The sequence below is a fragment of the Artemia franciscana genome, chromosome 18 (genome assembly GCF_032884065.1).
Source record: "Artemia franciscana chromosome 18, ASM3288406v1, whole genome shotgun sequence".
In the NCBI taxonomy this organism is placed as follows: Eukaryota; Metazoa; Arthropoda; class Branchiopoda; order Anostraca; family Artemiidae; genus Artemia; species Artemia franciscana.
Window position 1 is genome coordinate 27,440,592 of NC_088880.1, and position 15,000 is coordinate 27,455,591.

General features: G+C 36.0%; 2 protein-coding genes across 3 annotated transcripts in view; one reads left to right on the top strand and one right to left on the bottom strand.

Annotated features, from left to right (window-relative positions):
• Positions 1-15,000, bottom strand: part of LOC136038827 (brain tumor protein-like) — a 456,036-nt gene that overhangs the window by 388,582 nt on the left and 52,454 nt on the right. The window lies entirely within an intron of this gene.
• Positions 3,850-15,000, top strand: part of LOC136038418 (sodium-dependent nutrient amino acid transporter 1-like) — a gene marked incomplete at its 5' end in the record, with an annotated part of 27,254 nt that continues 16,103 nt past the window's right edge. The window contains 2 exons of the mRNA XM_065721491.1: positions 3,850-3,978; positions 14,111-14,370. Coding sequence (XP_065577563.1) covers positions 3,850-3,978; positions 14,111-14,370 — 389 coding nt within the window. The remainder of the gene's footprint in view (positions 3,979-14,110; positions 14,371-15,000) is intronic.

Sequence of the window (15,000 nt, forward strand, 5' to 3'; positions counted from 1 at the left end):
TTATTTCTACCAAGTACGGTCCTGAAAGACACTGACCTAAGGTCACCCTCCTATACAACATGTGCAGACTGTGGCTTCTGTGTACAAAATTTAGGGACAGATGCTGGTGTTGGTGCAAGCTGTGGCTTTTTTGCAGAAAAGTTGCAATCCATACTGTCTATAAGGGACCCTGCATTCTGTTAAAACTAGCTGTGAGTACCCTTATTTTTAATCTGATGATTCACACAATAATATTTAGTCTAGTCTTTTGTTAATGTCCACAAGCCTGCCACTTGCCATTTGGAATCATGTAAAATCTACTGTTTTGCCTTGGACTGCAGCAATGTGAAGGTAGCAAATTAAACTATTTTGTTAAGCTAGGTTAACAGAGAAACTTCTTTTGTGTTGTTTTTGCTTGGATTGGTCCCTCCTAGGTTAGAAGACATCAAAACAAAGCTCTTCTAGTGAAGAAGTGGGTCACAAATTTCTTTTTTCCATTTAAAGTGGTGTTCCAAATCTGAAGATACTTTACTTTGATACTTACTTTATTAATAAAGACAATTTGACTCTTTACTATTTACATCTACTGCACTAATGGAAAAACTGTTTTGCCTTGGACTGCAGCGATGTGAAAGTAGCAAATTAAAGTATTTTGTTAAGCTAGGTTTACAGAGAAACTTCTTTTGTGTTTTTTTTGCTTGGGTTGGTCCCTCCTAGGTTAGAAGACATCAAAAAAAAGCTCTTCTAGTGAAGAAGTGGGTCACAAATTTCTTTTTCCATTTAAAGTGGTGTTCCAAATCTGAAGATACTTTACTTTGATACTTACTTTATTAATAAAGACAATTTAACTCTTTACTATTTACATCTACTGCACTAATGGAAAAACCTACGTTTTTGCTGGCGTGCAGTAGTAAAAGTTAACCATTTTCTAAACCAACCAGCAAACAACATAATAAATAATTAATTATCATTTATCAAGCTGGGCATACTTCGTTTTGATTTTTGCAAACTAGTGCAATGCAATCATTGCAAATTTTCGGTCCATCCGTACTCCATACTGCAAACTTAAATTATACATGAGGTAATTTAAGTTAATTGACGATATGCACCTTAATGCCCATGAGCATAGTTTAGCATGATCTAGTTATTGTGTACCCTTGTACAAGTAATTATAGAAATAGACTAGTTTTGATCACTAATAAAACACTTTTTCTAGAGATCATTGACATACAAAGTTCGTCTGAAAGCCAATGTACTGACTCAGAGGAAGATAATCTTCAAATTGCATCTAGTCCCGAAAGACGACTGGATGACGAAGATGATGATGTTCCTGAAGTTCACCTCCTGGTGACTCCTCCAAAAAAAAGCAGGGTTCAGGGCAGAATTCCCAAAGGAAAACATACGAGCAAAAGTTTGTTGACAAGTGGCTTCAGTTACCAATGTGTAAAAATTGGATAGAGAAAAGAGTGACAAACAAGTCAAAGAAAAAGACTTATGTACCATACTGTAAGTTCTGTTTGAAGTATGTGTATTGTGGGAAATCAGAGTTGACGAAGCATGCCCTGACCAAGCAGCATATAAAAGCAAGCAGTGAAATTGAGACGAAGTCTGGCAGCATTGAAAAACTTCTGACTGTAGGCAGTCATTCCAAAGAAATTGAACAGCGCATCTGCATATTTTTGGCAGAACATAATCTGCCATTACGTCTTGCAGACAGCTTGATTCCTTTCCTCAGAAAATTATTTCCCAAAGACCAGGCCCTGGCAGGGGTCACATTGGGTAAACAGAAAGCTACAAATATTTTGCGACAGAATTTTTCGTTGGTGCTACAAAACCAGTTAGTCGAGTTGCTCAAAACCACTTTTTTCTCTGTGATAATTAACGAAACCACTGATCGTACTATTGATAAACAGCTAGCTATCATGGTTGTATTTTTTAGCGAGAAAGATCTAAAACTTCTTGTCGAAGTATTGGATATGGTTAAGTGTAGTGATGGATCGGCTGAGGGCCTGACTAACCGCATCAAGCAAGTCATTGAAGAAAACTCGATTCCCTGGCAAAATATTGTTGGATTTTGTGCAGATACAACTAACGTCATGTTTGGAGCCAACAGATCTGCTTCAACCCTTATGAAAGCCATGGTGCCACACATCTTGAATGTGAAATGCTCATGCCATCTTATTCACTTATGCTCGCCATATGCATGCTTGTCACTTCCCAAGATACTCGAAGACTTGGCGCGAAATATCTATGTCCACTTTTCCAGAAGCGCTTCCAGGCGAGAGAAGTTCGCCGAATTTCAGGAGTTCTTCCGATGCGAAGCACACCAGATCCCAGCTCCGGGACAGACCCGTTGGTTATCCCTTCAGGCCTGTGTGAAGAGGCTTATTGAGCAATGGGTTGCACTTATTCAGTATTTCGTAGGAACCACGTTTGAAAACCCAACTGCAACAAATGACCTTATCTTGTCGACATTACAAAGCAAGTTGACAAAGCCATACCTTGAATTCATGGACTACTCTCTTGGCCTCTCCAACGAATTCAATACAGTTTTTCAATCCGAACTCCCACTTCTTCACTCCCTGAAGCTTAGTGTCAGCAAACTTGTGAATGATGTTGCGTCTAACTTCATGAAATTGGACTATATTCGCAATGTTGGTTCGTTTACTGAACTGGATCCTTACCTTTCTAGTGAGTATCTGCCTTTAAACCAGACATATGTGGGAATAGCTGCAACCGATTTCATGCAAGAACTCGAGGATGCTCAAGAGCCAAGTGATAACATTGATCTCTATTACCAGTCGTGTCGAAACTACTATATAGTCCTGATCAAGCAGATCAAAGACTGGTTCAAGTTTGAAGACGAAATTTATGACATTTTGGCTTTAGTTGAACCAAGGAATGCAAGAAATTTGAACCCAAGATCTCTAAGGTCACTATTTGTGAGATTTCCTGTTCTAACAGAAAAGTGTTCCCTCCAGAAAACGGACGTAGAATGGAGGTCACAGGCAATGACTGATGTCACTGAGCTTCATTTGGGAGATGCCCAAGTTGAAGACCTGTCAGTTGAACAATACTGGAAGAAAATACTTGGTCTGAAGACTCGCAGTGGCGAAATCAAGTACCCGGAACTGCGGAAGTGCATTTCGCTGATATTCTCGTTACCTTTTAGCAACGTTCCAGCTGAACGTTTGTTCAGCCTCCTGAAATTGATCAAAACAGACATGAGAAATAGTCTCGAAAATGTCACCCTAGTCTCACTGATCCGAGTCAATTACTGGTTGAAAAACGAAGATAAAACTTCATCAACTGTCAGTATACCGAAAGCTGTCGCTGGCTTCAAGACGAAGGCAAACGCTACGTGCAATGAAGTGCTGGAGATGACACTTGTTTGAACTTTTTTATATAGTCTCGTTAGTGTAAAGATGTTATCATTATCTGAAGTAAAAAGATCTCAGTTTGAACTTTTGTATGTATTCTCGTTAGTGTAAAAGATGTTGTTATCATTATCCGAAGTAAAAAGATCTCATGTAAATTCTGTGGAAATCTAGGGCAAAATATCCTTTTTTCTAGGGAGAAAAATAGGGAGAAATCAGACCTAAACACGAGGACTTCTAGGGAAAATTAGTATGAAAATAGGGAAAATTGAAATCGAAAAGTGGAAGCACTGGTGAAGACTCACACTTTGTCTTTTATTACGTCATAATTTAACATATTACGTGATAGTACTTATTTAATAATTCTTATTATGTGAAACTTTCTACACCAGATTGACAATATTGACGATGGTTTTAGTCCCCCTGAATGAAGACTCACACTTTGTCTTTTATTGCGTCATAATTTAACATATTGTGTCATAATACATATTTAATACTTCTTTTTAGGAGAAATGTTCTACACCAGATTGACAATATTGACGATGGCATTGGTCCCCCTGAATGGAGACTCACACTTTGTCTTTTATTCTCATGGACGGTTTTATTTTTGATCCTTGCTAAGGTACATTTTTAATTCCTGAATTCTCGTCAAATAGTTCTTTCTCTCTTATTTTTGAGGTCATAAATCGAAATTCTTGATTTGTTTAGGCTTATTGTTATATTTCTATTCAGTTGTTGCATTTTTTCCGCACCAAGGAGGGATGGAAAGAGGCTTAGAGCAGCAAATAGTTGTTTTTCCCTTTGACATTGTATAAGCTGTCTAATTAGAAATTGTTTCCTTTTGGGTTTATCTCTGGTTTTACTCCAGAGAAACAGAGCTACCTGGTAAAAAAATGACCTGACTAAAAAATTTTTGGCTCTTCTTCATGGCTTGATAGTTTTTGCAAAAGAGCCAATAAGATTTTAGTGACGGGTCTAGGGGGATCAAGATGGCCGCTGTCCTCAGGCACAGCCTCTGAGTGGCCGCCAAACTGAGATTTTTTTAGCCTAAAAGTAAAATGTATTTTGTTGATTTATAGTGGTATGATGGTTAGGGGGATGTGTGGAAAACTGACACTGTCCCCAGAGGTGAAAGGCATAGCTACGCCTCCTTAAGGTTTAAAAAAGGTGAAGTTATTTGTCTGTTCAGAAATTGATTTTATTTGTTAGTGTGAACATCAGGATTAGAACATCAGGATGTTAACATCAGTCACTCAGGATTAGTTAACCCGGTTCAAAAAAGAAGGGGCTATTTTTCTCTTCAGAAATAAGTAATATTTCGATCGTAAAGTAGATGATTTTTCTTAAAATAGATTTTTTTAAAACTAAGATTTTTAAATTTAATTTATAATAGTCTTTGTCTTAGGAGCCGTGTTACATTATCTTAAGTTTATATACCTAACCGTAAACGTTCGTAACCATGATATCAAATCGCAGCTCTTCATTATGAGGAAAAAAAAGTATGTCATAAGTCAAGAATTAGATCGAACTCCCCCGTCACTGATGCTTTTTTAATTAAGAAATATACTCAAATAAATAAAATATTAAAAGAAAAGCCAAATATTTAAAATATCGAGCTGAAAATACTTCCAATAAAAAAAAACTATTGAAAATCATTCATTATTTATTTAATACATCTTTCTTATTTCTTATAAACCTTTTTTATTTATTTGTATTTACTCAGAGTAACTTCTTTTATTTACTTAATTACCTTTATTACTGGTTTTCATAATGCTAGGCCATGTGCAGCCAAACAACCTGCCACTTGCAGTTGCACCTAGAACATTACCAAAGCAGACAAAACAAGTAATTTGGTGGTAAATCACCAGCAGTGGCTGCCACCTGTTTGAATCACCAGTAAATCTGTACTTTTTGTTTAGCACTCTTTAACATAATTTGTAAATATAAAATGAAACTTGTTTCTCGCATTCAGAATTTATTTCACAACAACTTATTTCACAATCACCAGTGGTGGTAAATCTCTTTGCACCTATAGTAAATCTCAAGTATTTTAGTACTTGTTAACATAATTTATAAATATAATGAGATTAATTTCGCATATTCTGAATTTATTTCGCAAAATTTTACTTCACTATCACCAGCGATGGCAGATGTGTTTGCACCAATAGTAAATATGTACTATTTAGAGCACTTTTTTTCGAAATTTATAAGATAAGATTTATTTCTCTTAATCAGAATATATTTCACAATATTTTATTTTGCAATCATTAGTAGTGATAGTTTGGCTTATTTTTTTTTATAAATATGTACTGTGTTTATACTTTTTTATATGATTCGTAAGGTAAATTTTATTTCTCAGAATCACAATTTATTTCGCTATAATTTATGTCGCAACCGTTGGTTGTGGCAGCTTTGCTTGCACCTGCAGTAAACCTGAACTATTCGTGATACGTTTTACATGATACACATATAACAAGATTTATTTATCATAACCACATTTATTTCACGGCCACCGGTTGTAGCAGCTTTGTTTGTACCTTTCAGTAAATGTGTACTATTTTAGAACTTTTTCCCCATGATTTATAAAATGGGATTTATATCACATAATCATAATTTTTTCGCAATAATTTATTTTGTAATCATCAGCAGTGGCAGTTCTGCTTGTACCTTTAGTAAATATGTACAGTTCTTGGCACTTTTTTTATATGATTTTTAAGATAAGGTTAGAAGATAAGGACCCAGACAAGATGAATTTGTGCTTTAGAGTCAATAAACACAGCAAAAGAAAGAAAAACTCATAGGGCTGGTCAGTAGAAAAAATCCAAACCAAAGAAGCTATACAATTTGAAACGAATAAACCAAAATAAATGCATAAGGACAATTTAGTCTTGTGACTAAAAATGACGAAACACCATTTAGTAGAAAAAAGACTATAGAAAGAGGCTTAAAATTTAAAAATACACATTAAACCATTGTAAGTTAAAACAGTCAATAGACACGGCAAAAGAAAGAAAAATTCATAGCGCTGGTCAGGAGCAAAAAAAAATCCAAAGGATAAAGATGCTGTAAATAATGACCAAACAAAAAAAAACTATAGAATTTGAAAGGAATAAACCAAAATAAGTGCATAAGGACAATTTACTCTTGTTACTAAAAATAACAACACACAATTTAGTAGAAAAAAGGCTATAAAAAGAGCCTCAAAATTTAAAAATATACATTAAACCATTGTAAGTTAAAACAAGATGGGGGCGGAGATTCACTTACTAAATCACAGTTAAAATGAATATTTTTGATGAAGTGGATTGAGGAAGGTGGAGTCAAAGGGGTAAAACTGGTTAGAGAAAAGGAAATAGGGAATAAATTATTTTAAAATACTCCTTCCTATTACAGTCTTTAATCCTCAAAATAAATTTCTGCCCTCGCGCTTAATTAAAAAATCGCATACGAAACAAATATATAAAATAACTAAACAGATTTACTAGGTGGACCGTTAAAACGTTAACTACTGAAACTAAGCATTTATAAAGATACAAGGTTTAAGCTTCGGGTAAAGGGGGTCTTTCTACTGAGAAATAGGGAGTTTACTTGTAAAATATGTTTTGACTCAAATCCTTTTCGTTATTTTACTGGTTTAATTTGTCTCACAAACGAGCCAATCAGGCTCTTAAAAGGCAAAATCACCTGTCTGTTCATAAATTACATTTCTTTGTCGGTCTAAATTTGCCATTCAGGATTAGTTAACCCACATCATTAATTAATTTTTTAAAAGTAGGGCTTTTTTTCTTTCCAAAAACAAGGAATAATGTAATTAAATAGCTAAAATACGTCAAAAAGAGACCAATGAAATTAAAACCTATTTTAAAAACGAATTTAAAAGACAGCAATCTCTTTTCTTTTCTTTGGTTTGGCCAACCACAATAGAAAAGTATTTTAAGTGTGATGAACAAATATACTTAATAGAATGGCTCAAACTCACAACTTTACTCACTCTTCTCACAACTTTAATTTTTAAAACAATAAAAAACTTTAGAGTAAAGAAAGAGGCATTGAGGAGGGGACAGTCCCTTTCGTATATGGAACAATTTCTGTTCGTTTTAAGTTTTAATATCACTCCTTGTTTTCAGCTAAAAAAATGTGTTTTTTTATTTAGTTTTTGAACGTTTTTCAACTATTGCAGGTTTGAAGTTGGCTCACCGTACATGAAAAATTGAAACAAAATTTACATATTAATCTTTGCAGATTTATTCCGTATATGAAGGGTTGCCCCCTCCTCAATACCTTGCTCTCTACAGTAAAGCTGTTACCACTTTGAAAAAACATCCTATTCTAATTAAACGGCCCCCGTGTTTCAGCAGACGCTCTTAAAAAATTGGGGCAAACAGTCTAACTCTAGCGTAAAGAGCAAGGATTTGAGGAGGGGGCAACCAATCATATATGGAATAAGTCCTGTTCGTTCTTCAAATAATGCCGGCAAATGTGAGTCACCCTCTATAAAATATAACCCTCCCATCTCGTGGAAAACACCTCCGTGGAAATTTTGTCCACCGTTAGGTGCCCCATCCCTCCCATCAAATTTTCTCAAGACAGTTCTATCCTCCCTGAGAATCCACCACAACTGTAAAATTGCTTATGGACGATTCAACCGGAAAAATTATTGATTGCATTCTTTCATTTGAATTAGACTTAAATCGCTAATTATTCCTCGAACCCTTCAAAGATGCCCTCTACCGTGGAAATTATTTCTCGTAAATAAAACGCGTGGATAATTCCCCCGGAACATATCGACATGAACAATTTGGCAAAGAGAATGTCAGACAATTAAAAAGAATTTTGTATAGTAATTTTGTCAAATTCCCACCCCCTCCCAGTGTAACATTTCCCCAGAATATTCCCCTCCCCCGAGAAATTTCTCTCCCCAAGGAAGTTTTTTCCTATAGAAATCCACCCTAAGCACCCCTACAAAAAAATGTCTGTATTCTTCCCATTAACAAATACTATACGTAAACAATGGACGATTTTTATAACTTACAGGCCCCTCCCCACGGACTGTGGGGGGCTATTTTACACCTAAGACACAATCATTTGATATCTGAACTACTTTGAACAAAATGTCTATTTCAAAATTTTGGTCAGATAATTTTGGGAAAAATGGGAATGGGAGGGGGTCCAGTCACCCTCTAATCTTTTCGGTCACTTTAAAGAACACTAGAACTTTCTATTTCAGTTTGATTGCACTCTCTCCCGATCTTTTAGGACTATTATTTTGATACAATTATCCCTGAGAAAAAAAATACATCCGTGATCTGTCATATGGCAAAAATAGCAAAATTCCCCATTTTTGTAGATAGGAGCTTGAAACTTCTACAGTAGGGTTTTCTGGTACGCTGAATCTGATGGTGTGAATTTCATTAAGATTCATTTAGTTTTAGAGGGTGTTCCCTCTATTTGATAAATCGGGCAAATTATTCCAGGCTCGTAACTTTTGCTGGGTAACAAGAAGCTTGATAAATCTTAAATATTTGAAATCAGCATAGGAAGTTCATACTTTTGATATAACTATTGAAATTAAAATTAAACCAATATTAAAAATTAAAATTAAAATTAAAATCTATCTATTGATTTATTGATTTAAAACTGAACCCCAATGCAACTGAACCCTCGTGTAACTGAACCCCATTTAACTAAACTCTCGTGCAACTAAATCCTAATGCAACTCAACCCCATTTAACTCAGCCCCCGTGTAACTGAATCATTGTGCCACTGAACCACCTTGCAACTGAACCACCGTGCAACTGAACCACCGTGCTACTTAACCACTGTGCAACCGAACCACCATGCAAATGCACCACCATGCAACTGAACACATCGCAACCGAGCCCTCGTGTAACTGAACCATCTGGCAACTGAAACACTGAACTCAGTCTGTCAGTATTCTACAAATATGAGGCGATATTATTGGGTAAAAGAGAAGTTAGAATTTTGCATGTTCAACCTTGTTGTTATTGTTTGTTTTTTTAAAGTCATGGTATAAACGCCTGTCAAGATAATTCATAAAAAAGCTTTGTTTTACTTTTGCAAAAAAAGAAGATCTGATGTTGCAAAGCTGATTTATTTTCATTTTTTCAGATATGTTTGACCATTCTGTACGTTAAGCAATAAACATTTGTGTTTATTATATTTAACCTTTGTGAATCTAGATAACGAATTTTGATCTGATGTCTTTGAGGAGATTACAGCTCAAAAGAATATGGGAGGGGGACTGGTTGCACTCCAGCCTTTTCTTCATTAGCTCTTCAACATACCCAGAAAGTTTAAACTTCGTGCCCTCGATTTTATACCCTCAGCTGTTCTCGACACATTGTAGATACGTAGTTTCGTAGAACTGGATGCACAAAGTACCTCTTGATTTAATTGAAGATGCTTCTAAATATTTTCCGAACGATGTTACGGCTGATACCATCAGCCATTGTAGATATTGCTTGTAGTCATTGCGGTCAACTTCTGTGGTCGTTGAGAAGGCTCAATGAGAGTTGGGATGCTTTGGAATTAAAATGCACCCTTTGAGGTATTTTCCTCTCTCCCTGGCTGCAAAAAAAAATCAGAGAAACCCATTGCAGAAGTTTAAGTACCTTTTGAAGTTTTGTAATTTGTCCATTGCTTACAGATAGTGTTTGTTATTGCAAAACATATGGATTTTTTTGCGTGGGACTTTTCTAAAAGGAGGGGGAGAGTTTCTCAGGGATGATCCATGGGAATAGTATTTTTGCATGAAGGGGGCAAGACTTAAACATAAATTCATCTTTTCCAATTTCCTTAGCACTTCTCAGCTAAACTAAAAAATAACAGAACCCAAACAAAATATTCCAATTTGGAAAACCATATTTTCTGCGAGGAGGTATTTTCCAAGGTAAAAGGTTGGGCGGAGGTAAAAGCCTAGAACCTTAGACAGTGACAGGGTGAAGGGAACTCCCATTAACAGACATAAGAAAGGAAATAAATCTGGCTTTAAGAGATTATGACGTCCGATTTTTATTGACAACGGTCATCTTTTTTATTACTCAACTTGACAGTCATTTATATTATGACTTTAAAAAGCAAACAATTCCAACAAGATTGAATCTGTAAATATTCTAACCTGTGTTTTGCCCAATGTAAGTACGGTGGTTGAGCTGCACGGTGGTTCAGTTACAGTGGTTCAGTCGCCTAGGGTTTAGTTAAGCGATGGTTCAGTTCCAATAGAACCATGGCAGCTACTTGCTTCAGTTTTGACGGTTGAGAAATATCTATTATTCCAGATACATCTTCGTTCTTACTCTAAGTCATCTAGCAGGGAAAAATTTTGCAAAGTCATCGCTTTATGTTCGTCATTTCTATTATTGTAACAGAAGTGCCACCGTTGGCTTAACCATAGCTTAGGCCAATTGAGAATGAATTTAGAGGTTTTGAAGCAATCTCTATGACAATGTTGCTGCTCTTGTAATTACGGGGCGAATTACACACGCATGGCAAAACATGATTCAGCCCCTGTCCTCGGAATGACCACCGAAGATAAAATGGTGCATAAGTACCTCGAACACAGATCCCATTTCCTTGCACAACTCCCTGAAGATGCGGTGCTTAAGAATATATTTTGCATACAGTTCACGCACTTGACCACAATTTTTACTACTTCAGCCAGTTTTGGAGGCAAGATTTTTACTGCCAACGCATGCCTCTGCAAAGGCAGAGGCTACAGGTTGGGAAGAATCAGCTTTTCTTCCCAGCATGGCTGGAGCCTTGTACTGCACTGCAAAAACCATACGACTATAGACACATAAATCATATCAGATTTATTTTCAGAGGTACTACAAAGCCAACAGTTCTATTTGCATGAAACAGAATGCTTATTTCTATTTCATTTCTATTTCTATATCATGTCTGATAGAAATTAAAAGTTATACAAACTATAAATAGCTATTGAAAACTTTTTAAATGCATGTTTTCAAAAGAAAATCTTCATAAGAATGGATGAATCCGCACCTGTAGTTATTTTTTTAACCATTAAAAACAAACACCCACGTGGATATCATACAAGTCAACTGCTTAGACTATGAAAAATTTGCACATCCAAAACTGGTCTACCAGCTCAACAGGTCCATTTTTTATGTATATACTGTTTTTTTTATGCAATATATAAAATTATGAAAAATATTTTTTTTATTTATATTTTTCTTATATTTTTATTATAAATATAATTTTGCTGATCCCTAATTGGTACTTGAAAAAATACTTGCAGAAAGTAAAAATAAAAAATTGAACAAATGGGAAAAATAAAAAAATTCGTCCGAATTCGTAAAAGAAATCCCGAACCGGGACAAGAAAATGAATAGGTGCGACCAAACAACTAGAATCCACCCTAGGTTTTTATCATGGTAAATCTGCGATTTAAATGATAAAACATAGTTTACCGTATCGTACTCTTTAAAAAAATCTTTAAATACAATGAACTGGTGTATACCAGTCTGGTGTAAAACTTGGTTATATCATAATGGGTTTAACATTTAAATTAAATGCAAATAGAAAATGTTTATAATTAAGATATTCAAATCGTGTAACTCTTACAGTTATACATTATTTATTTAACAATTAATGCAATTATCTTGCCTAGTCACATATACAATACACTTAGTTTCTTTCAAAATTATTTCCGGCTGTGGACTTTCTTCAAGAAGAAGTTGGCAACACTTCGAATAATGTCAATAAAACCTTCACGGCATTGTAGAGCCATCTATAATAGTCACTAAAGTATAACATACTCTTATTCTTCATATTTTATATTTCTGTAAATAATGTTGTTTATTTATTATTTTCAGTTATTTCTAAGTAAGGTAAGACTTCCCTCAAGTAATGATAGCCTTCCTGAAACATTTACCCACGTACACTGCCACTTATTGTTGCCTTTTTTCAAATACAAGAAAAAGACTATCGACTTTGATAATTCGAAAGACGTATTGGTGATATGAAGACTCTTATGTACACATTAATACTGAGGTCGTATTAGAATGGAAAATGCAGTCGATAGCTCTGTTACGCTGTTGAAAAACAAAACTGAATTGTTACGCTCTTATGCTGTTACGCTGTATGTTGGTATGTTGGTGCGCTGGATTCGGGATCCCTTGTCTGAGAGGACGCGGGTTTGAATCCCGGTGTACCCAATTCTTCAGTTTGGGACGGGGGTCAGTGGCGTGACTCTGTAAGCTTAGCCAGAGTCAACCCAGGTCTAAATGGGTACCTGGAGAAATCTGGGGAAGGTAAACAGGAAGGGTGTGCGAAAGCACAGGATGGCTGGCCCCCAACCCCCCATTGCACTTCCTGGCTGAAAGGCCAAGAAACGGAGATCAGCACCGCCGGTACGGACTGTAAAGTCTAATGCCGTATCCTTTACCTTTTTACCTTTACCTTTTTTTTATGCTGTTAAAAAGACTCGAACACAGAGGAAAAAACAAACACTGGGTAAAAAAAATATATTGTTGATATCAAGATTTCGTTCACAATTTTTCAATTCAAAGTTCAACCTAAATAGATTCCATATTGAGTTGGTGACGTTGAGAGAATTTAAATAGCTTGAAATCGCTGGAGCCGATAACTTTATTAGTGGCTTCCTCAACCTCTTTACGCTAAAGTCTTGAAGTTCTGCAAAAACAGTTCGCATTCAAATTCAACAGCCCTTGTGCATCAATACCCGCTTTTAAATAATTGTGGTAAAAAGTCCATCTTTAGTGTAAAGAGAGAGGGCTGATGAGGGAGCAGTCCCCCTTACATACGGAATAATTTCGGTCCATTTTAAGTTTCAATGTTTTTCCTTACTTTTAGTTAAAAAAATATGTTTTTATACATTTTTCTACAAATCTTGCCAGTAAATCTCCTTAGCCCCCTCCCCACCCAGTGTAAAATTTCCCATGGAAAATTTTCTTCTCACGGAAAATTCTCCCCTTGTAAATCCCACCGCAGCAGTCCGTATATTTCTTAATAGCAAATACTTCGTATGAACAATGGGGAAATTTCACAACTTACAGCCCTTTCATCAAGGATTATGGAGGGGGTTATATTATACGCATTTATGACATAACACCAAGTATAACCGCAATATACATAACCACAAGTATGACTATAAGTAGTTATAAGACCTTCAAGCTATGCTGAATCCAATGGTATATCTCAAAATTTTGACCAGGTGTCTTGGTGGGAAAAGGGGGTGTGGGAGAGGGACTAGTCGCCTCCAATGTTTTTGTTACTTGAAAAGAGCTCTTAAACTTTTAATTTCCACTTAATGAGCCCTCTACCGATATTCTAGGATGATTGGTTCTGACCATCCGTGCAGGAAAAAAAAGAAACAAACACTCATCCGTGATGTTTTTTATGGCATAAAAGATATAGTCCCATGTTTTTTTTTTAATAGGAGCTTGAAACTTCTATAGTAGGGCTGTATGATATGCCAAATCTGACGTTATAATTTTCATTAAAATTATTTAGCTTTTTGAGGTGTTTCCCTCCTTTTTCGAAAATCGGGCAATTTTTTTTCAGGCTCACAACTTTTAATGGGTAACATTAAACATAAACATTTAGGTATTTTGAATCAGCATAAATAGGGAGTCCTTTGATGTATCGATTACTACGAAAATTTTAGATTTTCGGTTACTATTCGGCCGAGTTGCTCCTTATTTACAGTTGGTAATGACGAATTTTTGATTCTCTATGGACTCATTTTGTAGGGTGTATCTTCATCCGGCAAAGCTGCGTACTTTACTGCACTGTTTCCCTACGTCATTCTTCTGACACTCCTTGTCCGAGGTGTAACTCTACCTGGAGCTTATGAAGGAATAATGTTCTATATTACACCTCAGTGGGACAAAATTTTGGAGGCCAAAGTTTGGTATGCGGCAGTGACTCAATGTTTCTTTTCACTTGCCATAAGCTTTGGACCTATTGTCATGTTCTCGAGCTATAACAAATTCAAGCAGCCCATTTACAGGTATGTAGAAAAGACATAGATGATTTGTTCTTCTTCTGCTTAGTTTTGCTTTTCTGGTTTATCTGGGAAGATTTTTTGCTTCCATTAAAAACTTTTGAGCCGTTAGAGTTGTAAATTATCCATGATCCGGTACATTTATGTGGCACTAGTCAAGTGGTTAATGCGCTGAACTTACGATCTGGTGTCGACAATCATTTGGTTTCAAGCAGGGTCATTTGCGAGAATCTAAAAGTATAGCCAGGGTTGACCCAGCTCTGCGTAAATATCTGGAGAAGTTTGAGGAAGGTAAGCAGAAAGGGGATGTGAAAGCACAAAATGGTTGGCCCTCAACCACACACTGCACTTCTTAGCTCAAATGCTATGCAAATGATGTCAGTACCTCCAGTTGGGACTATGAAGTCTAATGTCAGTCCCCTCTGCTTTTTGTGAGACCCATAGCCACTACTATTTTCTTTCCTTAATGATTTAAGATGACGAAGAAGTGTAACGGCAATCCCTCCCCCCAAGACGCAGATCTTCAAGACGCAGGGTTTATTAATTTTCTTCAAGATGCAGAAGCTTGTTACGTAATAGGACTTGTTTGAGCTCGTTAGTAAAGCGGGGAAGTCCCAGCTGCAAAAAATTGATCGT